This window comes from Tupaia chinensis, unplaced genomic scaffold, assembly GCF_000334495.1.
Source record: "Tupaia chinensis unplaced genomic scaffold, TupChi_1.0 Scaffold140102_1, whole genome shotgun sequence".
Lineage (NCBI taxonomy): Eukaryota > Metazoa > Chordata > Mammalia > Scandentia > Tupaiidae > Tupaia > Tupaia belangeri.
The window spans coordinates 518,142-541,915 of record NW_006199981.1 but is presented as its reverse complement, the minus strand read 5'-3'; the positions used below and the strand labels follow the sequence as shown (position 1 = coordinate 541,915).

Here is a 23,774-nt window from a genome sequence, read left to right as displayed (position 1 = left end):
AGCCAGCCTGAGTTTGCAGAGAGGTAACCTCCCTTTGGCTGCGAGCGGAGAAGCTAGCTGCACATTGCAAAGAAGGCTTTTGGGAGCCAGGGAGACTGGGGAAGGACTCCAGCACTGCCACCGGGATCTGGCTGGTTAGGAAGCACGCAGGGAGGGCCTCCTTGATCTTCCCGCTCCTTCTACACCTCCTCCTCGCCCCCCCCCACCCTACCCCCACCCCTACCCCCACCCCGAGTGAGGAGCTAGAGATCAAAAGATGAGGCAGTCAGGGCTTTAGTAGTAAACAGACAAAAAAGGAAACGAGAAAGTAAAAATAAAAACAGAAAATAACCCAGTTCCTATTTGCACCTGCTTTAGTGGACACTGAGTTTGGAAGGCGGAGGATTCCTCCCTTATTTTCCACTTTGATTTGAGCAGTTTTGGAATCCACCCTTCAAGTATTTGGGAATAGACTGTGAACCGTGCAGGGACCGTGTCCAGCGCGTGTCTTCCTCTGCATGAGACTTTGAGGCTGTCAGAGTGCTTCTTGCGTGGTTGCTCCTACAAGTTTCTTTCCCTGGAGCTTCCCGCAGGTAGGTTGCTAACAGCAGCTTCTACCGCATCGTCACTGCCTGTTGAAATATTCTAAGAAAAAGGGAGACAGAGTAAGGAAATTAGGTGGACGATTTAGCCAGGCTCAAGGATGGAGGTGCAGTTTGGGCTGGGGAGGGTCTACCCCCGGCCACCGTCCAAGACCTATCGAGGAGCTTTCCAGAATCTGTTCCAGAGCGTGCGCGAAGTGATCCAGAACCCGGTCCCCCGGCACCCTGAAGCTGCGAGCATAGCACCTCCCTGCGCTCCTTTACAGCAGCAGCAGCAGGAAACCAGCCCCCGGCAGCAGCGGGGTAACGATGACTCGCCCCAAGCTCCGAGCAGAGGACCCACAGGCTACCTGGCCCTGGATGAGGAACAGCAGCTTTCACAACAGCAGTCAGCTCCCGAGGGTCACCCGGAAAGCAGCTGTGTCCCAGAGCCTGGGTCCGCCGAGGCCGCTGGCAAGGGGCTGCCTCAGCAACCACCAGCACCTCCAGACGAGGATGACTCAGCTGCCCCATCTACGTTGTCCTTGCTGGGTCCCACTTTCCCAAGCTTAAGCAGCTGTTCCGCCGACCTTAAAGACATCCTGAGCGAGACTGGCACCATGCAACTCCTTCAGCAGCAGCCGCCGCCGCCACTGCCTCCGGCGCCGCCACTGCCTCCGTCACAACAGCCTCAGCTGCAGCAGCAGCATCAGGAGGCAGTATCCGAAAGCAGCAGCAGTGGGAGAGTGAGGGAGGCCTCTGGGGCTCTCACTTCGTCAAAGGACAGTTACCTTGGGGGCACTTCAACCATCTCTGACAACGCCAAGGAGTTGTGTAAGGCAGTGTCGGTGTCCATGGGCTTGGGTGTGGAGGCATTGGAGCATCTCAGTCCTGGGGAACAGCTTCGGGGAGATTGCATGTATGCCCCGCTCCTGGGAGGCCCACCCGCTGTGCGTCCCACGGCTGGTGCCCCACTGGCCGAATGCAAAGGTTCTCTGCTAGACAACAGCCCAGGAAAGGTCACTGAAGAGACTGCTGAGTATTCCCCTTTCAAAGGAGGTTATGCCAAAGGGCTAGACAGTGAGAGCTTGGGCTGCTCTGGAAGCGGAGAAGCAGGGAGCTCTGGGACACTTGGACTGCCGTCCACCTTATCTCTCTACAAGTCCGGACCACTGGAAGAGGGAGCTGCATACCAGAGTCGAGACTACTACAACTTTCCCCTGGCTCTGGCCGGGCCACCTCCCCCACTGCCACCTCCTCATCCTCATGCCAGAATCAAGCTGGAGAACCCACTGGACTATGGTAGCTCCTGGGTGTCGGCAACCCAATGCCGCTATGGGGACCTGGGGAGCCTGCACGGTGGGGGTGCAGCCTCTGGACCCAGCTCCAGTTCCCCCTCAGCCACTGTTTCCTCTTCCTGGCATACACTCTTCACAACTGAAGAAGGCCAACTGTATGGACCCTGTGGTGGGGTTGGAGGCAGTGGCTCAGGTGAGGCTGGGGCTGTAGCCCCCTATGGCTATGCTAGGCCACCTCAGGGGTTAACTGGCCAGGAAGGTGACTTCCCCACACCAGATGTTTGGTATCCCAGTGGTGGCAACATGGTGAACAGAATGCCCTATCCTGGTCCCAGTTGTGTCAAAAGCGAGATGGGCCCCTGGATGGAGAACTACTCCGGACCTTATGGAGATTCACGGTAAGTTTTTCCTAGAAATTCTGACTTTCTGCTCAAGCCCTTTAGTAGGTCTGTGTTCTGTGGTGTCTAACCCCTCTGCCCCACCTGAACACTGGCAAGTTCTGCAGGGTTGTTCCATAGGAAGAACTTCTGTAAATCTGGAGCCCTGGGGGAAAGGGAGCTCCTTGGCCTGCCACAGTTTTCATGTAAGAGCCCCAGATCCTTGCTGCTCTGCTTAGGTGCTGGTTCATGCTTTTCCAGATTCCTGGACATCTCCTCCAGTCTCTTAAAATCCTCACTGCCAGTACTAAAAACTTAAATCCAATTCCAGCAGGGCCACGACTGCATATAAAGCCCTTAAGTCCTCCACTCTTAATCACCTGCCTTCCCCAAAGTCTGAGAATGTCCTTTAGAAATAGTGGCAAATTTTCCTTTTGGGAACTGTTAGGATTTACCATCCAGTCTGTGGCCTGTCTCCGCAGATCAGAAACAAAAAGACCAGCCCAAGTGTTTTTCAGCTCACCTCGCCTCCTCCAAAGATAGAAAATGGAATTCTGGACTAGGCAAAGAAAGTGGTCTTTGGGTTTGAGGGCTGCCGGGGAAGGGGTGAACTTCCTTCAATGGAAGCAGTTTGAGACTTGCTTCAGGATTTGAGGTCAGTGGAGAGAATCCAACCAGGCACATTAGGAATAGGCAGAGGGGCAACTGTCCTGAAAAAGGCTGGGCAGAATTTGCCGGCACAGGTTTCTCAGCGCTGATTATGTGTCTGAAGTAGTTACTGGTTCGGTTTTCTCTTGTCAAGTTTTTTTTGTTTCTTTGTTTTTCTTTTTTCTCTGTGGATTATAGCAGATCGGTTTTCTATTTTTTTTGTGTGTGTGTGTGTGTGTGTTTTGTTTGTTTGTTTGTTTTCCCTCTGTGGATCATAACAGATCCACAGCTCCCTATTTTGGGTTTGTATCAGATCTATAAGAGGAAAATATTTGTGTAATGAAAAGTTTAGCCAGGCTTAAGTTTGGTTTTATAAGTCTGACTTATAAAAGTATTAGAAAAAACATTTTTATAAACCATTTCCTGCTATTTCAGCAAGCTCCTGAGAAAAAACATTTTTATAAACCATTTCCTGCTGTTCCAGCAAGCTCCTAAATCTACATTGAGGAGACTTTTTATTATATTACATCATTTTAAAGACATATTTGTATTTTAAAACATGAGCTGTTAGCTTTAACAAATTGAGTAAGAACTGTTAGTGACCTATGAGCCTAATCTTGCCCCAGAGTTTTAATTAGGACAAGAAAAAAGTGGCAGGCAGTTTCATCTTGCTTAATAAAAATGCTTCCAGAACACAGTTGTTGAGCTTATTGGAGAACACATCGAAGACTTTTTTTCTCCCTGCAAATTAAGATATTACTTTATCTAAGGAAGAAGGGAGTATTTACCAGAGAATTAATTTCTCCAGTTGATAGACTGGGTACTGATGTCCTCATGCATTCATTCTGAGTTTTATAGTTATTTTATTTTATTTATGCCTTGTCCACAATTTTCTTGTTAGTCTCAATATATTTGGTGACTCAAGTCCAACAATTTGCCTTCTTTTAGTAATGCTTTAGTTCTTGGAAAGTTGATAGTTCAGTGTCCAAAAAGAAAGGAGGATAAGATTTTATAAAATATTACTCTCTGGGCTATTGAAGAAACAGATCTTTACTAGGATATACATTCTATTAAGTTTCTAAGGTTTAGCTTAAGGCTCATTTTATATCCTCAAAAATCTTTTCCATTTAATTTATAGTGTTTATTTCTGCAATGGGATTATACTGAGAGATAAAAAGTCTTTTTAGTTTTATGAGAAGATTTACTTGGTCGGGTTAATTTTTTTCTAGGGATGTCACTTGAGAATGAAGTACTCCTTTTGCCGTAAACTTTTCTTGGGGGAGGAGAATGTCTGAGGTGCTTCCTGACCTACCATGATGTTAAACCCAGTCACTGGAACCATCCGTCTTCAGCATACCTTCCCCATAAATTACTCATGTAATGAGGATAAACCAACGGTTTCACATATTTAAGGGATATGTGTCTTTGAAGACCATGTGCAATTTTCAGGGAGTGTTTATAGAGAGCAAAAAGTTCTTCCTATCAGGTGTTAAGCAAGCTTGGTAATTTTATCTCAGGTCTTAGTGGAAAAACTTACTAAGAAACCATCATACCCTGATCTCCCCTTGACATTCTGCTTAAATTGAGGACTTCAACTGGTGAGATTTTAGCAGTACCAAAAAATGCAAGATTATTTAATCTTTCCTGGTTTGTGATTGCTGCACTGGTTATAAGGAGTCTAGTGAAAGGGAAGACTGATGGTCCTATCTATTGGGCTGACTAAGAATTTCCGTTTCTAGTATATAGAAGATCCTTGAATCAGTTATCGAAAATAAGTCAATTCATTAGATTGCAATGAATTCCAATTTAAAAGTTGCTGTATTTTCTTACTTTCTCTTTCTTTCCCTCACTTTTCAGAGTCACAGTTTGGTGAAAGTCATGGGATATTTTTAAGCCAAAGCCAAAATTTCCTCCTCAGTATTGCGTGTACTATGTGAGGGAGTGTTTATAGAGAGCAAAAAGTTCTTCCTATCAGGTGTTAAGCAAGCTTGGTAATTTTATCTCAGGTCTTAGTGGAAAAACTTACTAAGAAACCATCATACCCTGATCTCCCCTTGACATTCTGCTTAAATTGAGGACTTCAACTGGTGAGATTTTAGCAGTACCAAAAAATGCAAGATTATTTAATCTTTCCTGGTTTGTGATTGCTGCACTGGTTATAAGGAGTCTAGTGAAAGGGAAGACTGATGGTCCTATCTATTGGGCTGACTAAGAATTTCCGTTTCTAGTATATAGAAGATCCTTGAATCAGTTATCGAAAATAAGTCAATTCATTAGAATGCAATGAATTCCAATTTAAAAGTTGCTGTATTTTCTTACTTTCTCTTTCTTTCCCTCACTTTTCAGAGTCACAGTTTGGTGAAAGTCATGGGATATTTTTAAGCCAAAGCCAAAATTTCCTCCTCAGTATTGCGTGTACTATGTGCCAACTTTGCTTTTAAAAAAATCTCAAAATTTTAGAGGCTTCCAATAGCCTGTTTGGTTCTTCCCTTTTCCATTTTGTGCTTTCAATGCACATTAGTTAACAGTGTGAAGATTTTTTAAAAAAAATTTCAGTAATTTCTGCAGTAGCTCTATGTTTTTAGACATCTACGAAGTTTCTGCAGAGAGGAGAGAGGCCCAAGGTGGCCCTTTTTAAATTTAATTTGGCATGTGGTTTGAACAGAAGGAATAAAAATGATAGGGTTGTGTGCAACCCCTGATGATATTTTATGGGCCTGTCTTCTCTCTCCGAGCTCAAACAAGACTACAACCTTGTTAATTGACCACTAGCCCACTGGACAAACATAGGACCTCTAATATCAAACACCACAACAATATGGCGAAAATTTATTCTTGGAAGTTGCTGCCTCCAGGGAGCCTATGCATTAGAGCTGAGGTTTATAGAAATTACCCATATGTAAAAATTACAATTTAATTTTTCTCTTGGTAGTTTGTTCCAGCATTTTAGCAATGCTTTAAGAATGACAAATCCTGCCTTTCTCTATTCATGCCCCCCCCAATATAGCATTTTATTTATTCTCCTTTCCATCTCCTATCCCTTTCCATCTTATAAAGCAGTTTTTTGGTGACTATCTTATAAGAAACAATTTGTCTATTTTATAATGTAGAAATTTGCTTTGGAACCAAGACATACAGATACTTTCTGTCCAGAGTCTTTGAGGGCCGAAATGTTTAGAAGCAGCATCCTTTTTCTGTGGTCAGCAAATACCTGGAAAGTTTTGTATGGGCCCCAGTAATCAGAACCTGAGGACCAAATGCCGGACTGAGTGGCACCCCATTTGGAAGCATCTAGAGGATGTAGCAATACAAGTCCCTTTTTGCTCATCTACAGAATATCTCTCTCAGCTTGACCAGAGGTTAACATCAGAGAGAAGTTTTTTCAAAGAAGCTTGTAGCCTTCCAAGCAGAGGATCACTTTTCCGTGCTTTCTTGCTAGAGCTAATTTTACCTCATCAGACGTCCACTCTTTAAGCTATAAACTTTGAAATAATATGTTGAATTTGCTGGCATATTTAATTTTTTAAGTGTTTTTCCTCCCTACAGTGATTTTTCTCATCTGGTGTAGAAATATGCATTTAAAACAAAGAATTATTTTATCTTATGACTTGGTGTACTGTGACTGCTTTTGATGGAGTTATGTGAATTGGATTTAGAGGCATGGATAATTTTATGATGTTTTTAAAAATAGCAATATCAAGACCACCGTTTTATTCTGAATCATGCTTCAGTAGGGAGCTGAATGTGGGCTCGTGTGGCAAAGTAAGCAGTTTATTTTATAGCCAAACCTGAAATCATGGTTCTGAAAAATAAGAAGCAAAAAATTAAGTTTTGTGAGGTTGGTGGAGAAGGAAAACAACAAAATCTCTTAGTACCTTTCATCGCCACCATTTTCTTTTCATCTGCAGCTTTCTTGAGTACTGCCTGTCCCTGGTTTTCTTTTATTACACTCCTTTCATGCTTTGGACATTGAAATACAGAATATTCTTTCTACTTCTCAGTATTTTTTTCTCATTACACCTGTGGCATGCTCTTAAAAAATTTCTTTTTAAAAAAATTATCTGAGGAGGAGTAACAGATTAAATCCACCTCAGTCCCTCTCTCCTAAAATTACATACCATGAGAGATTGCAGAATGAATAGTCGCTTTTTTTTTTTTTTTTTTGGCTATAGTTGTTTTTTTTTTTTTTTTTTTGGCTATAAGGTTAGAGCCTGATTTTACAATTGTTGAGAGAGTTAAAGTACTTGTTCGGAGAACCTGGAGATTTAATTAAGTATTTTAATTAAGTATTTTAATCCTCTCTCTCTCTCTCTCAATCTCTTATCTTTTTCTGTCTACTGGCCATACTGCCAACCTTTACTCGGAGCCTGAGAATAATTGTCCCTACTGGCCATACTGCCAACCTTTACTCGGATCCTGAGAATAATTGTACCCTCTTCCTTCTCGGACAACAGTCTGGGTCATACCTTAACAATGATATCACAAGCACTACCTAATTTGCAGGTTAATGTGCTCACTGGAGATGTCCTGCTGAGCTAATCTGCTCAGGCTGTATGTAAATTCATTATTTGAAAACAAATAAATATATTAAGAAATTATTCTACCTCATACTTTCTCTGCCAATATTCCACCAAATTCTGGAATGTTAAATTCAGAGTGAGTTATCTTCATCCTAAACAGAGTTGACTTTTTAAAAATTGCTTATAAATTACTGTACAGTTACCAGCATTGGTTGCCCTTGGTCATATAGAAGTGAATTATGAAATCTCATATTTACATAGGACCATTTTCAAAGAAAGACCCAGCATTTTCTAGTTTATTCTCTAGCACCAGAAATGCTCAGTGATCATTCCTTTGCTAAGTTGATATAATAGAAATAGTTGCAATTTAGGTTAACAGCAGTTAGCGTAATGGCTATGTCGCTGGACTCCCACGTAGTCAACCACGGTTTGCATCCCGGACCCGGTGCTTAAAACTCACGCTGGGCGCGTGTGCGTGCGTGCCCAAGATCCCGAGAGGAGAATGGAGGAGAAGGGATTGCGGCGTGGCCATCCCCCCTGGGGGGTGATTTCTCGCTTTCTGTCTCTCTGTCTCTGTCTGTCTGGCGAGTGCATCATGTGCCCTATAGAGAAAAACCTCTCAAAAAAAAAAAAAGTAGTTGTAATTTTTTGTGACTTTTGTTTGCCCTGAGGGAAAATCTTTAGTGCAGCACTTCCAGCTACTTCTTCTAGATCCTTCCCACTTGATAGATAATGCTCTAAGTTGTGGCTCAGTAAGGGCTACTCTCACTGGCTGATGATAAAAATGATAGTCCACAAATTATTGTTTGCACACTCGTGGGTGATGCCACCCCTTACTCACACCATACAAACCTGTGGGCCACACTGGGGTTGAGGGTGACTCATCTAGATAAATTTATAGCACTAAAATTCTGGTCATTTAAGAATGCTGTCAATTTAGACCACATAGTATCTAAGTTTTATTTTTTAAATTACAGCTTTATTGAGACATAATTCACAATCTACATAATTAAACAATTTAAAGCATATGGTTCAATAGGTTTTAATATATTCAGAATTATGCAACCATTACCACAGTACATTTTAGGACAATTTAATCACCCTAAAAAAGAAACTCTGAGGGAACCAGTAGTTAGCGTAATGGCTATGTCGCTGGACTCCCACGTAGTCGACCGCAGTTCGCGTCCCGGGCCCGGTGGCTTAAAACTCATGCCGGGCGCGTGTGCGTGTGTGCCCAGGATCCCGAGAGGAGAATGGAGGAGAAGGGATTGCGGCGTGACCATCCCCCCTGGGGGGTGATTTCTCGCTTTCTGTCTCTAATGTCTCTCTCTGTCTGGCGAGCGCACGCGCCCTATAGTGAAAATCTCTCCAAAAAAAAAAAAGAAAAAAGAAACTCTGAGTCCCTTAACAGTCATATCCCTGCCCTCCTCTCCCCCCAACTTATCTACTTTCTGTCACTATGGATTTTCTTATTCTGATATTTCATATAAATAGGATAATTCAATATGTGGTCTTTTGTGACTAACTTCTTTGATGTAGAATAATTATTTTTTAAGAATTATTATATTTAACTTTCTTTCTTTCTTTCTTTCTTTCTTTCTTTCTTTCTTTCTTTCTTTCTTTTCAGAGGTTCTTGCTATAGGGCATGTACACACACCAGAAAGAAAGAGAGAGACACAGAGACAGAAAGCAAGAAATCACCACCCCGCCTGGGGATAGCCACGCCATAATCCCTTATCCTCCATTCTCCTCTCAGGATCTTGGGCATGCATGCACATGCACCTGGTGTGGGTTTAAGCCACTGGGTCCAGTACACAAACCACAGTCAACTACAGGGAATCCAGCGACATAGCCATTAGGCCATCTGCTGGTCCTTAACTTTATTTATTATTATTATTATTAGATCAGAGAAAGACACAGAGAGAGAGACAGAGACATAGACAGAGAAAGTGAGAAAGCAAGCTTTCAGGGATATATAAACCATAATCAGTCATGTGGGAGTCCAGGGTCCTTAACCACCATACCACCTGCCAGCCCCTATGTGGAATAATGTTTTAAAGGTCCATCCATGTTGAAGTACATATCAATATTTAATTCTTTTTTTTTGTAGCTAAATAATGTTCCATTGTATGGATAGACCATATATATTCTCTCCATTCTTCAGTTGATGAAGAATGGCTATTATGAATAATACTGTTGTGGAAATTCATGTATCAGTGTTTTTGTGGACCTGTTTTTTTAGTTCTTTTAGATACATATCTTGGAGTAAAATTTTCATGTCATGTGGTAGCTCTATGTTTAACCTTTTGAGGAACTGCCACACTGTTTTCAAAAGTAGCTGTCCTATCTTAAAATCCCATCAGCAATGTATGAGAGTTTCCTTTTTTACACATTTTTTGCAAAATTTTTTATATCTGTGTTTTTTATCTTTTAATTATAGCTACCCCAGTGGATATGAAGTAGTATCTCATTACGGTTTTTATTTGCATTTCTCTGATGATTAATAATGTTCAGCATTTTTTCATGTGCTTATTGACTCTGCATTGTATCTTCTTGAAGAAATGTCTGTTCCGATCTTTTGCTCATTTTTTAGTATTGTTGTCTTATTTTTATTATTGAACTATAACATAATTTGTGAATGGTTTCTCACATTCTGTGGATTGCCTTCACTTTCTTTATGGTACCCATTGAAGCACAAAATTTTTTAAGTTTGATAAAGTCCAGCTTATCTGTTTTTCTTCTTCAGCTTCTGATTTTGATGTCAATCTAAGAAAGTTTTGCCTTATCGAAGGTCACAAAGATTTATATCAATGTTTCCTTCTAAGAGGTTCATAATTTTTTTTCTTTATTAAAGAATTTTTCAGGGACGGGGACCAGCAGTTAGTGTAATGGCTATGTTGCTGGACTCCCATGTAGTCGACCATGGTTCACGTCCCGGACCCGGTGGCTTAAAACTCACGCCGGGCATGTGTGCGTGCGTGCCCAAGATCCCGAGAGGAGAATGGAGGAGAAGGGATTGCGGCGTGGCCATCCCCCCTGGGGGGTGATTTCTCGCTTTCTGTCTCTCTATCTCTCTCTGTCTGTCTGGCGAGCGCATGCGCCCTATAGCAAAAACCTCTCCAAAAAGAGAAAAAAGAATTTTTCAGGGACCAGCACATGGTGTAACAGTTATGTCACTGGACTCCCACATGGCTGACCAGGATTTGAATTCCAGACCCTGTGGCTTTAAATTCATGCTGAAGGCATGTACATGCCTTGCCAAAATCTTGAGGAGAGAATGGAGGAGAAGGGATTGTAGCATGGCCATCCCCCCTGGGGGGTGATTTCTTGTTTTCTTTCTCTCTATCTTTCTCTGTCCTTCTGCTAAGCGCATGTGCCCTATAGGAAAAATCTCTTCCTTAAAAAAAATTGCCTTAGGATATGTGCACTCATCAGAGAGACTATGAGAGGGAAAGTAAGAAATCACTCCCCAGAGGGTGTGATTTTTCAGCTGCTGGGTCCAGGACTCAAACTGTAGTCACACATGTGGGAGTCCAGCTGCCTTATCCACCATGCCACCTGCTGACACTGAGATTCATAGTTTTAACTGCTTTTATTTAGGTCGTTAATCGATTTTTTTTTTTTTTTTGAGAAAGAGAAATTTTTGTTATAGGGCATGTGCACTCGCCGGATTGATCAATTTCTTTTTTAATTTTTAAAAATTATCTGTGTAGCATTACAAAACATTTTATTTTTAATTAGTAAAAAAAGCTTGCATGCAGCATGTGAAGCATCCATAGTGGGTATATGATGGAAAAATAATAGAGTAAGTATAAGTTGTTGACTGATGTAGGTTCTAATAGCATCTGACTTTTAGCGATGGCCTTGATTACTCAGGAGATGAAGCAGTCATTACAGTTGAGAAAACATATTTAATAAATTGTCATTTTTTATATTTCAAGCCCATTCATTGTTGATAGCTTCCACATTTATATGGTTAAGTCATTTTTGTGTTTTATTATTATTATTTTTATTATTTTCTTATGCATTTGATTGCTATACATCATTTGGCTTTTCAAGAGAATTTCCCCAACATTAAATACATCTCAGATTAGTCCAGTTGAGAATACTATACACGTTATCATCAACAGGTAATAAACCTTTACTGTGTCCCACAAATGTCTTACCTTTGTTATTTTTTTTCTCTCTAAGTTCCATCCCTATACTCTTCCTCTCTTCTACCTTCCTTCCTCACTGGTTGATCAGCTTTTTAAAACATCTTATTATTATTTTATTGACACGTGATAATTGCATATATTTATGGAGAACAGTATGAATTTTTAGTACAAGAATACAATGTATTATGGTTATATCAGGATGATTAGCATATCCATCATCTCAAACATTTGTGATTTCTTTGTATTGGAAACATTCTATAGGTTTCTGATCAACGTTGATGTAATGTTTATATATGATGTAAGTGTCCAGGTTCATTCTTTTGTGTGTAGATACCCAGTCATCATAGCATCATTGGTTGAATTTTTCTCCATTTAACTGGTTTGGCACCCTTTGTGTAAAGTTGGTTAATCATATATGTGAGGGTTTATTTCTGGACTCAACTGTATTTAGTGATTTTTGAAATGAGAATGTATGAGTTTTTCAACTTTGTTCTTTTTTTTCAAGATTTTTAACTATTATGAGTCCTTTGAATTTTTATGTGAATTGGGATCAGCTTTTCAATTTTTATACAGAATCCAGCTAGGATTCTGATAGGGACTGTTTTGAATCCATAAATCAAATTGGGGAATATTGCCATTGTAACAATATTGAATCTTTTGATCTATAAGAATGTAATGTCTTTCCATTTATACAGATTTTCTTTACTTTTTTCAACAATGTTTTATAATGTTCAGTTTTGCATTTATTTTGTTAAATTTATTCCCAAATATTTCAATTTTTGATGCTATTATAAATATAATTGTTTTCTTTATTTTCTTTTCTGATCATTCCTTACCAGTGTGTAGAAATATATTTGTTTTTTATTTTGATCTTGTATCAAAATAACAGCCTTATTGAAAGTATTGAGCTTTGAACACCTCTGGGACTTAAAGGGCAGAGGATTTCTGCTGCTGCCTTCAAAATTAAAGCATATTTCATTTTATCCTGCCTGAACACTACATAGGGGCACTGTTCTTGGTTTTACTCATCTTTGAAATGGAACTGATAATGCCATTCCCTTCTTGGATAAATAAGAGAGTGTTTCTAAATGTTCAGCTCTTTAGAGAAAAGCAGAAAAGAACTATAGTAAGGTTTATGCAGTTGAAAATCTTTATTTTAACTCAGGGTTTGGGCACTATTAACAAGGAGGTGAAGAACAGTAATAATTTCTGTGTATAAAACTAATGCGAAGAGGTAATAAATGTAAACAAGACCACAGAAATCTGGCTGTATTTGGTGTATGTTTAGGTTATGTTTAGGTTTGTGTAAGTAGGTAAAGCCATAATTTTACATTTTTACATTTTATCCTTTGTATAAACTAAATGACATTTCTCCTGATGTGTATTTATTGATGAGGAAATGGTTCATTTACTCTCATATAATTTAGGTTTCTTCTCAAGGATGCACTCTATAACCATGAAGCAAGGATAAAATTCACATATACAGGCCTGGACTTTGGCCTCATTAACACTCTAGGTCATAGCTAAGCAGCTATAGCTGAAGTTTCCTAAGAACGGTAAGTGATCTGCAGGGCACCCAGTAAAAGGGTCTGTTGTAACCCAATATCTGGATTTCCTCTAATAAAGTGATGTTTTAAAAAGAATCTATTAATCAACCACTTTTCATTGAGCACCTGCTATGTGACCAGTGTGTGCCAAGAAGAAATTGGGAGAAAGAGGACACAATTTAGAAAGAATCTCAAGGTCACTGCTTTCAAAGAACTAATAGTTATAAACAAAAATAGAAAAACAACAGAAAGGCAGCACCAGTGTGATGAGATGCTGGATTGTATGGTATGGCTTTTTAATATACAAGCCTTTAAAAAAATGGACCAATGTCAGCCAAAGTGGTTACCTGTGGCTGTTTGTAATCCTTTATGGAAGTAGATGAGGGCATGACTTAACTCAAGCAATAGATAACAGGTCCTGATGGGTATTTCAAATGACTGGAGATGAGGAGGAGGAATCTTTAGAAAGTCACTGAAGAGTGAACTGAAGCAAGGAGTTGAAATCTATTTCAGCTTATTTAACAGTGCCACCCCAGTCAAGTTAGTTATTAGTTTCTTTGGCTATATCATTGAGCTTTCTGGTAACATATTTTACTGTCTTTGACTAGACAAGTCTGCAATAATATGAGTAATGAATTAAATTTGAGAGTGATTAGTGCATCTGAGTTTGGCATGAGAGCCAGTGAAGATGCCTCATGTAGTGGTCAGGTTCAGAATGATTTTTCTGCTCTTAAGGTTTTGATTAATCCTGGTGACTTGCTTTGAAGTTCTCTGTAAATGGGATTGTAGAGTGTTGGTTTAGGGAGGGAAATGATAAGCAGAAAAAAAATTTAGGGACTAAAGGATACATGACAATATTCTTTTTTGTAAAGGTTTTTGTTATAGAAAGACAGAAATCACCCCCCAGGGGGGATGGCCAAGCTGCAATCCCTTCTCCTTCATTCTCCTCTCAGGATCTTGGGCACGGACACACACGCACCCGGGTGAGTTTTAAGTCACCAGGTACAGGACTCAAACCGCGGTTGACTACATGGGAGTCCAGCGACATAGCCATTACGCCAGCTGCTGGTCCCTTTCTTTATTTCTCAATTGAATCTTAATGTGATCCATCCTCAGCTTCAGCCAGTCCTGGATCATGGACAGTCATGTGCCCAGTGTACCCAGGGAGATCTCTGGATGCAAAACCAGAACCTTTTCATGTGGGTCAGCCTTACAGAACATCACACTTGTTTTTCCTGCTGTGCTACCTCCCAGCCGCCTGTCTTTTTCATGACATCTGTCACTCTCTGATATAATATACATTTATTTGTTTACTTATTTTATCTATAGAGAAGAGACTGTGGGAACAAGGGGGAAGCAGGAGTATGTGGCTACTGCATTGATCCAGGTGAGATATGATGGTGTTTCAGATTAAGGTGGTATTGGTGGAGGAGGTAAGAAATAACTAGATTCTCTATATTTTTAAAGGATTTTTGCCTTAGGATGTATGCACTTACTGGAGAGAGAGAAACAGTGAGAAGGAAAGTGAGAAATCACCCCCCAAGGGGGATGGCCATGCCAAAATCCCTTCTCCTCCATTTTCCCCCTGGGATCTTGGGCACACAGTTTACACATACACACACACCCGGCATGAGTTTCAAGTCAATGGATCCGGGACTCAAACCATGGTTGGCCATGTGGCACAACTGCTATGCCATCTGCTAGCTCCTCTGGATGTGTTTTATGAAGTAGCCAACAGCATTTACTGATAGATTGAATATTTATTGTGGAAAAAAAAAGGAGACACAGATGATAGACAAATTTTTGGTCTGAGCAACTGAGAAAACAGGGTGACAGAAATTGAGAAATCATCCCCCCAGCCCGGGGGAAGGTGGCCATGCCACAATCCCTTCTCCTCTATTCTCCTCTCAGGATCACTCAAAAATTATCACTAAGAGCATATGTAGAACAGGTGCACAGGATAGAATGGGAATCACAAGTTCAATTCTGAGTATAAAAAGTTTGAGTTACTTGGTGAGGACTTAGTTATCATGCAGTGCTGTCAACATTCTTGCTCTTCAAGGACATTACAAGGAACCTTAGAAACCACCTAGACTTTTAGTGCTCCATCCTTCCCCTTTCTACTTTATAAAGGCCTAGAGAAGTGTAGATAGTTGTCCAAGGTGAATAAAATAAGCTAGCAATAGAACTGGGGCACAAACTCAGTTCTTTTCCATCCCAGTTCAGTGGTCCTTTGCTCAGTGCTATTCTGAGGCCTCAACTGGGGGAGTAAGCCTTTTCTTCTTTCCCAAACCTTAAGTCAGGTAATTAAACTAAATAGCAAATCAAAAAAAAAAAATTGAAAAACTGGGCCAACAAGCAGCAAGTTAAGGTGACTGGATCTTATATGGCCAACTCTTTGGTTCAAGTCCCAGACTGGGTGACTTGAAGGACACCACGAGTGCATGTGCATGTGTGCCCAGAATCCCAAGAGGAGACTGGAAGAGAAGAGACTGCAGCTTGGCCATCCCCCTGGGAGGTGATTTATCACTTTCCTTCTCTTTCTGTCCCCATCTTTCTTTGTCAAGCACATGTGCCCTATAGCAAAAAACAAAAAAGAATTTAAAAAAACCTGGAAAACTGTACCAATTGATACTGCTCTTAATCAAACCAAACTATTAGTATTATGGTTTTCCTGAACCACATACCAAAATATAATCTATCTCTGCAAACCACAGGAAGTGGACTTCTAATGGCTGTAGTTCAAAGCTTTGATCAATGCTGGGACCTATAGGAAACCTGAATAGAAATGGCCTGAAATTCTAGGATATTAGAGGTCACAGAACCTTGGAGACTACCTTTTCCAGTTAGCTTATTTTATGGGTGAGGTGGCTAAGGCACACAGATGGATTGTGATTTGGCCAAGGGGACAAGGTCACATAGGTCTCAGCCTTGTCAGAGCCTGTTCTGGGCGTTGGCTATATGTTCCTTCATTTTTTTTTTTTTGAAAGCAATTTTTACTGTAGGGCACTTACCCCAAAAAAGAGAGAGACAGAGAGACAGAAAGTGAGAAATCACCCTTCCCCCCAGGGGGGATGGCCATATTGCAATACCTTCTCCGTTCTCCTCTCAGGATCTTGGGATCGCATGCACACACACCCGCTAAGAGTTTTAAGCCACTGAGTCTGGGACTCAAACCACGGTCGACTATGTTGGAGCCATCTGCTGGTCCCCGCTATATGTTCCTTCTTTGTAAAAGTCTAAATTGGAAGAGTAACTCCATACACAGAACAATGAATCATAAAAATAATAATGATAACATTTACTAGTTGTTTGCTGTGTGCCAAATTTTGGCACTTCACATAGATTTTTTCATTTAATTCCAACATCAACCTTGGGAAGCAGGCTCAGAAAGGTTAAGTAACTTGCTCAAGGGACCCAGAGCTAGAAAATAGAAGAAAATTTGTTCATTTCCAGGAAGTGTGACTTCTCACCACAAGGTCTAAACCAGCCATTCATCTTTGCCATCTCAAATGACTAGTGACTGGGACCAGCACCCGGTATAGTGGTTATGTCACTGGACTCTCACATAGCTGAATATGGTTCAAGTTCCAGACCTGGTGGCTTGAAATTCACACCAGGAGCCTGTGCGTGCTTGTCCAAAAACCCCAGGAGGATAATGGGGAAGAAGGGATTCAGTGTAACCATCCCCTGGGGGGTGATTTCTCACTTTCCCTCTCACTTTCTCTGTCTCTCCTCTCTGGAGAGCACACACACACTAAGGCAAAAAAAAAAAAAAAGCCTAGTGACTGAGGTAACTTTATTAGGTGCTTCTCCTATTAGTCCATTGACTCTCACCAAATAGATGAATAGCTTGAAGCTTAACGTGGGGATGGAGGGACAGCAAGGGATGGTGAGAAGAAGTTGACAATTTATGATAGGGATTTTGGAAAACAAGATTATAGGAATTATTGAAAAAGGCCTAGACATTCGAGGATGGTTGAAAATCTCAGAGCATGTTACAAACCTGAGCAATTCAATGCCTGCTTAATTGGAGAGTTCCCAAAGTAAGAAAAAGAAAATTACCAGTTTTTTGGAGTTAAGATTTGTTTTATTTTCTTTAGGTGTATTAATTTATTTAATATTAAAATATTAATAATTCCATGAGATATGTAATGTTATCATTTCCATGTTACAAATGAAGAAACAGAAATTAACTAGCATGTTCAAGATTACAGAACAAGTGAGTAGAAAAGTCTATGTTAGAATCCAGGCATGGGTCACCATGTGGCATGGTGGTTTAGGAGGCTAGACTCCCACATGGCTGCCCAAGGTTTAAGTCCTGGACATAGTGGCTTGAAAATCATACAAGATTCGTGTGCATATACCCAAAATGCCAGAAGAAGAGAGGAGATGGGATTGCAATGTTGCCGATCCTCTCTGGGGGGGTGATTCCTCACTTCCCTCTCCCAGGCATGGGTCACCATGTGGCATGGTGGTTTAGGAGGCTAGACTCCCACATGGCTGCCCAAGGTTTAAGTCCTGGACATAGTGGCTTGAAAATCATACAAGATTCGTGTGCATATACCCAAAATGCCAGAAGAAGAGAGGAGATGGGATTGCAATGTTGCCGATCCTCTCTGGGGGCGTGATTCCTCACTTCCCTCTCAATTGTATTTCTTTGTCTCCTAGGGTAGGAACCCTATGGCAAAAAATTAGGAAAAAAAAAATCCAGGCAGTTCAGCTTCACAACTTAGGGGTTGTTTTTTTTTATTTTCCTCACTACATTTAAGGAAAGAGATGCTTTCATAATACAGAACGTTTTTGTTTTTAGATTTTGGGTATGCATGTACACATGCCCTATGTGTTTTTAAGGTTGCCAGGTCTCGGAGTCGAACCACAGAACCAGCCATGTGAGATCCAGCACCTTAATCACCAGGTTACTTGCTTAACCTGAGAAAGTGTTTAAAAGGCAAAAGCATTGTGCCTTACCTTCAAGCATTGAACAACTCTTATCCTTAACTTAAATCGGAAAGATGCTGGGACCAGCAGTTGGGACAAAATGGTTATATCACTGGACTCCCATGTAGTTGACCACAGTTCGAGTCCCGGACCCAGCAGCTTAAAACTTATGCCAGGTATGTGTGCATGCATGCCCCATAGCCTGATAAGGCAATAGAGAAAGGATTGTACCATAGCCATCCCCCCGGGGGAAGATTTCTTGCTTTCTGTCTCTCTGGTGAATGCACGCACCCTATAGCAAAAATCTCTAACAAAAAAAAAAATGGAAGAAGAAGAAGGAAAGATGCTTACCCATGGTCATATAGTAAGTAGTAAGTAGTAGAACCAGAGTTTGAACTTGAGATGTCAGACTGTCAGACTTCTTTCTACCCTGTTATTCTGGTTTCTTTTTCATTCTAATTTGTCTCCCTCTACTTCTTTTGTATTATCCTGCCCATAACCTTTTTTTAAAAGTTAATTTTTTAAGAGAGATTTTTGTTATAGGGCATGTGCACTTGCCAGAGAGACAGAGAGACCAAAAGTGAGAAATCATACTCCCAGGGGGGATGGCCATGCCATAGTCCCTTCTCCTCCATTCTCCTCTCGGGATTTTGGACATGCACGAACACATGCCTGGCATGAGTCTCAAGCTTCTGGGGTTGAAACTTGAGCCACAGTTAGCCATGTGGGAATCCAGTGATGTAACCATCATGCCATAAAAATTAATAAAAATTAATTTTCAAAAAATTATCTCCATCAAGATTTGACAAAGATCAGGGAGAGTAAACAAAGTCCATCTACTTTAAGGGATTGGACAAAAGGAGCAAAATGTTAGGAAAAATTGTCAGCATATGGGTTTACATTAAATAAGAAGAATTTGCTAATAATAGTAAGGTACTACATCTCTCTAGGTCCAAATAGGTTTCCCAGGGTCTCATAGGGAGTCATGAATGTAGTCGTCAGATAGTATTATTTCTGTGGAAACAGAAACAGGTTACTGTGAAGGTCTACCTCTCTCCAGGTTTTCTTTCAAAGAAGGTGCAACTATTCCACTCACAGAAATAATAACTACTTACGTTTTTCTTTAGAAAATTGTCAATACATGAGAAAAAGCATCTTTCAAACTGGTCACATTGGACCACCTCTCTGAAGTATTGTCTGATTTCTGATTAGATGAGGAGATTGCATAAACAAAGACTTGGGAGTAAAGGTGGAAACACTTGATGTTTGATGTTTGGGTGCAGACAGGATTATAAAATATGTTTTGGGTCTATTTACTCTGCCCACCCCTTCTTCTCTTTCATCTTTGTTTGAAAACCAAGGTTAGCAAGTATGTAATCTGTGGGAGTTTCCAATTGTTCATTTGAGAAATTTATTTTATTAGCCTTTTAAATGAAAAAAGACCAAATTGGACTGAGATATTTTAGTCACCAGCTACCTAATAACAGAACAAAAATCTTAACCATGCTCATATTTTCAGATGGTAGGTTGTTTGTTTCAGACACTTGCTGGGCCTTATTGAGGTGCTGAATGGACTCAAAATAAGTGAGATCAAATGTGAAAGTGAACAAGGTGGGCTCCTCTCTGAGGACATCTCTACCTTTCCATATTCAGAGGGCCCCACCCGAAATGACCCTACAGTGTCTGGGAAAAACCATACTGGAAGCTTTAGTAGTTTGAATAGTGAAGGAATGTGTTGTTTCCCTGTAAGTTCTGTCATTCTCTTTGCCTGAGCTCAGATTCTTATCAAGTCCTGCCTGAATTAGTGCAGTGACCTTATGCTCTCTTTCTCTAGATCTCTCTGTTACTCTCTAGTGGATATTGTATACATGCCACCAGACCTTAACTCCAATTCTGTCAGTATCCTGGTTTAACCATCTATTAGTTTATAAGCTCCTTCAAGATTGGAGCCCTGTCTGATTTATCTCCCTATTGTCAGTTTTTAGCACATAGGAAATTTTGCTGTGCAGTTAAGATTAAAATTTCAGCTCACCTCTATGTGCTTATAGGATAAAGTTAAAATTCTTTAATTCTGGTGTTCAAGTCTCCTCATGATGTAGTTTATGTCTCCAGTATGAATTCCTATAATTATTTTACAAAAGTCTTAAAATCAAGCCATATGTATATAGTCACAGTCATATTAAACTGTCCTCACTCCTTTGTTCTTTGAGCTATTATCCTTTTGGCTTTGAAGGCTAATTTCAATACTATCTGTTCATCTAAGATTAGGTCAAATATACCCTCCAACAACATGGATTTTCTCATCTTCCCAGCTCAAGGAGACCTACTCTCTACGAAATGACCTGATTGAAAAAAATATTGACTTCAGTTTCATCATCATTGAACCAGGATTAGAAATCTCTAGCTTATAAGGTTTTGTGGGAGGGTCTCAGATAAGTTGATGTATGTTAGTCCAAGTCAGGAGTCAGGGCTTAATACCTTTTAGATTTATCCCTTTCTTCCTTCATTTTTTTTTTTTAAGAGAGAGTTTTGCTATAGGATATGTGCAGTCGCTGGAGAGACAGAAAGCGAGAAATCATCCCCCAGGGGTGATGGCCACGCCATAATCTCTCCTCCTCCATTTTTCTTTCAGGATTTTGTGCACACATGCACACATACTCAGTATGAGTCTTAAGCCACCGGGTCTGGGACTTGAACTGTGGTCGACCATGTGGGAGTACAGTGATGCAACTATTATGCCATCTGCTGGTCCCTACCTTTCTTACTTCTTCATTGATATGAAAATTAGTTCTTTAGAGACCAGCAGATGATGTAATGGTTACATTGATGGACTCCCACGTAGTAAGCTGTGGTTCCAGTCCAGGACCCAGTGACTCAAATCTCACACCAGGCACGTGTGCATGCATGCCTAAGATCCCGAGAGGAGAATGGAGGAGAAGGGACTGAGGCTTGGCCATCCCCCTTTGGGGGGGGTGATTTCTTACTTTCTGTCTCTCTGGGGAGCATACACACCCTACAGCAAAAATTTGTCTTAAAAGAAAAAGAAAAGAAAAGAAAAAGAAAAGAAAAGAAAGTTAATCCTTTGAATTATAATTATTTACATGAATGTCTGATATATCCTCCTAAATATTTTAAATTTCCTTTTTCTTTAGGGAAAAGATTGTTTCTTGGATATCTCTATATAAGATCTCTGAAACACATAGCTTACAGTGTGGTACATAGTAGGTATTCCATAAGTATGTCTTTATTAAATGATTGTGAGTCAGTAGTATTAAGTGACTGCCAAAAACAACTGATGGCTCAGAATTCCATTAATAGAAGTATGAGATTCAGAATACAGGAGGTGACTGTCTTGCTGTAGTGAATTCTGGTCACACCATATTTGCAATGTGTTCAATCCCAGCATTCATAAGACATCTTTTCTTGTAAAGCATGGAGGAGCTGAGATGCTGGGTTAAATATGGTAAGAGAGACAGTGAACAGTAAAAAACTAAAATCTCAGTATATCTGAAGGATTGTCATAGAGTAAAGAAGTTAGATTTTTTTTTTAAAATAGTATCCTAAAGGGTAAAAACCAATGAAGACAGAGTACAGTTCCACAAATGAAAACAAATTTTCTCAGAGTGGTTTCACTCTATATCAGAACTTGTTAGCATAAACCGTGTAAGTTTTGTTTGGCCTATACAGTGTATGTCTCTGTGTGTGTGTATATGTGTATGTGTGTGTGTGTGTGTGTGTGTGTGTGTATGTGTGTGTTTGTGTGTAGGGGTCTGTGTGTGTGTGTGTTTATTAAATTTCTTGCTAACATTTCACATAAAATTTTGATTTCCACCTTTGGGAATAAAGATCTGGCAGGACTGGGCCTTCATTCCTCTGTGATAATGACCAGCTAGAGGTGAAAAGCAGCTGCTCCTTTAGAGGAGGCATGCACTTCCCAATTTGCACAATGATTTGCTTTATTCACTGAAATTATCTGCTTGCCTCTTCTAGGCATTTGAATTTGATATCCCTGTCAGATCAGGGACCTAGTGGATCTTGAGAGCCTTCCATAATCCAAGGACTTTCATTTCTTATGTAGGAGGGACTATGGAAAATTACAAGGGGGCTCAGCTGTGATGGCACAAAGTGGAGTGCACTATGGCTGAGGCTGCATGGGAGACCTGGATTCAGCTCCTGGTCCAACTCAAACAGGTCAGGCACAGTGGCTGGCACCTGTGATCCTGGCTAACTGAGAGGCTGGGATGGAAAAGACTGCAATGTGGTGAGATCTTGTCAAAAAATACCTGTATCTCTGTTTCCCTCCCACATATGTGCTCATGTGCTCCCTCCCTCTATCCCATAGACTCATTTTTAAAAAAAGTACAAGGGGCCCCACAATTCAGTCAGGCAATGGATTTAAATTCTGGCACAGCCACTTACCAGCTGTATGACCTCAAGTGAGTAACATAACCTCACTGAACCTCAAGTTCTTCCTCACCTCTGGAAGGCTCTCACAACGTTATTGTAAGGACTAAATACAAACAACTGAGTTAAAGGGCATGACATTTAGTGGGTGCTGAATATTAATTTCCTTCTTATTCATCACACCCTATCTACCTGTCTGTTGGAAGGATCACATACTAGTAAATTCATCCTCACTGAAGGCATTCAAAAAGAGACTGGATCTGTTGGTAACCATGTATACGGCAGAGGTTTGAACTCAGTAGATGATTTCTACAGTTACTTCCTAATCAGTTAATAGCCTTTACATGACTCCAGAATGCCCCTCTGGATGATTTTAGTAATACTTTGCATTGTTAGGGATTTTTATAAGATAACATAGAGGGTGAAGGGCCCTTGAGAAAGAGGAAGGTAGGGTCAGGGCCAAAGTATAATGTGTTGAATGACTTGAGCAAAGGCTTTGGCATCTGACAGACTGATTTAAAATCTGGCTCTGACTCTTATTAGCAGTGAGTTCTGGGCTTCTTCACTTCAGTTTCCTCATTTGTTAAATAAAGATACCAATTCTTTTCTCCTCTTTTTTTTAATGACAATAAAAGATAGCAAATGTAAAACATCTAGTCTCATGATTTCCCCTATAATAAAGACTTAATAAATAATACCTATTATTATTTACTATTAGACCAAACAAACAGAGCTTGGGAAAACATAAGACTCCAGCTGAAGTAAATGGGCTTTTCCCAGGCCACTGCTGCCTGTTCCTCCTCTTCACAAAGTTCTGAGTCTCCAAAATGCTTTGCCTGGAATTTAAGTGTGAGGTCACTGCAGATAACAGGGAGCGTGATTTGCTTTGGTAATGCAAGTTATTAAGTTACTTTGCTCAGCCCAGCTGAAATCTTTTGCTAGTTTATGTTTGCTTCAAAATGCAAGACTGAGCTGGTCCAAGGAAAGGGGGAATGTGAAGACCCCTGTTCTTAGCCAGAGGTCATTGTCCTTCATAGGGAATGACTCAGTGCAAAGTCAGGGCTCTTGGTGAGTTTGGAGCCCCTGCATTTAAACCAGTCACTCCATTGCACACATTGATTTCCTTCACAGAATCACTGAATAGGAATTTCCTTCCTTGGCCTGGAACTGTCCCCCTTCTTATCCTTGTGATCCACACAGTTGGCAAACAACTAACCATAAACGTGTCTCTTAACATAGAGAGCGAACTTCACAGGAGTTTGGGATTTGTTTAGGAACCTCTTGTAAACAAAGGGCCTTCCTGGCCGCCTCTCAACACCCCA

General features: G+C 40.6%; 1 protein-coding gene across 1 annotated transcript in view; it reads left to right on the top strand.

Moving 5' to 3' along the window:
• The first annotated feature begins 216 nt into the window (after window positions 1–216).
• AR (androgen receptor) overlaps window positions 217–23,774 on the top strand; it is a 230,683-nt gene continuing 207,125 nt past the window's right edge. The window contains exon 1 of the mRNA XM_027765989.1: window positions 217–2,256. Coding sequence (XP_027621790.1) covers window positions 683–2,256 — 1,574 coding nt within the window. The 5' untranslated portion in view covers window positions 217–682. The remainder of the gene's footprint in view (window positions 2,257–23,774) is intronic.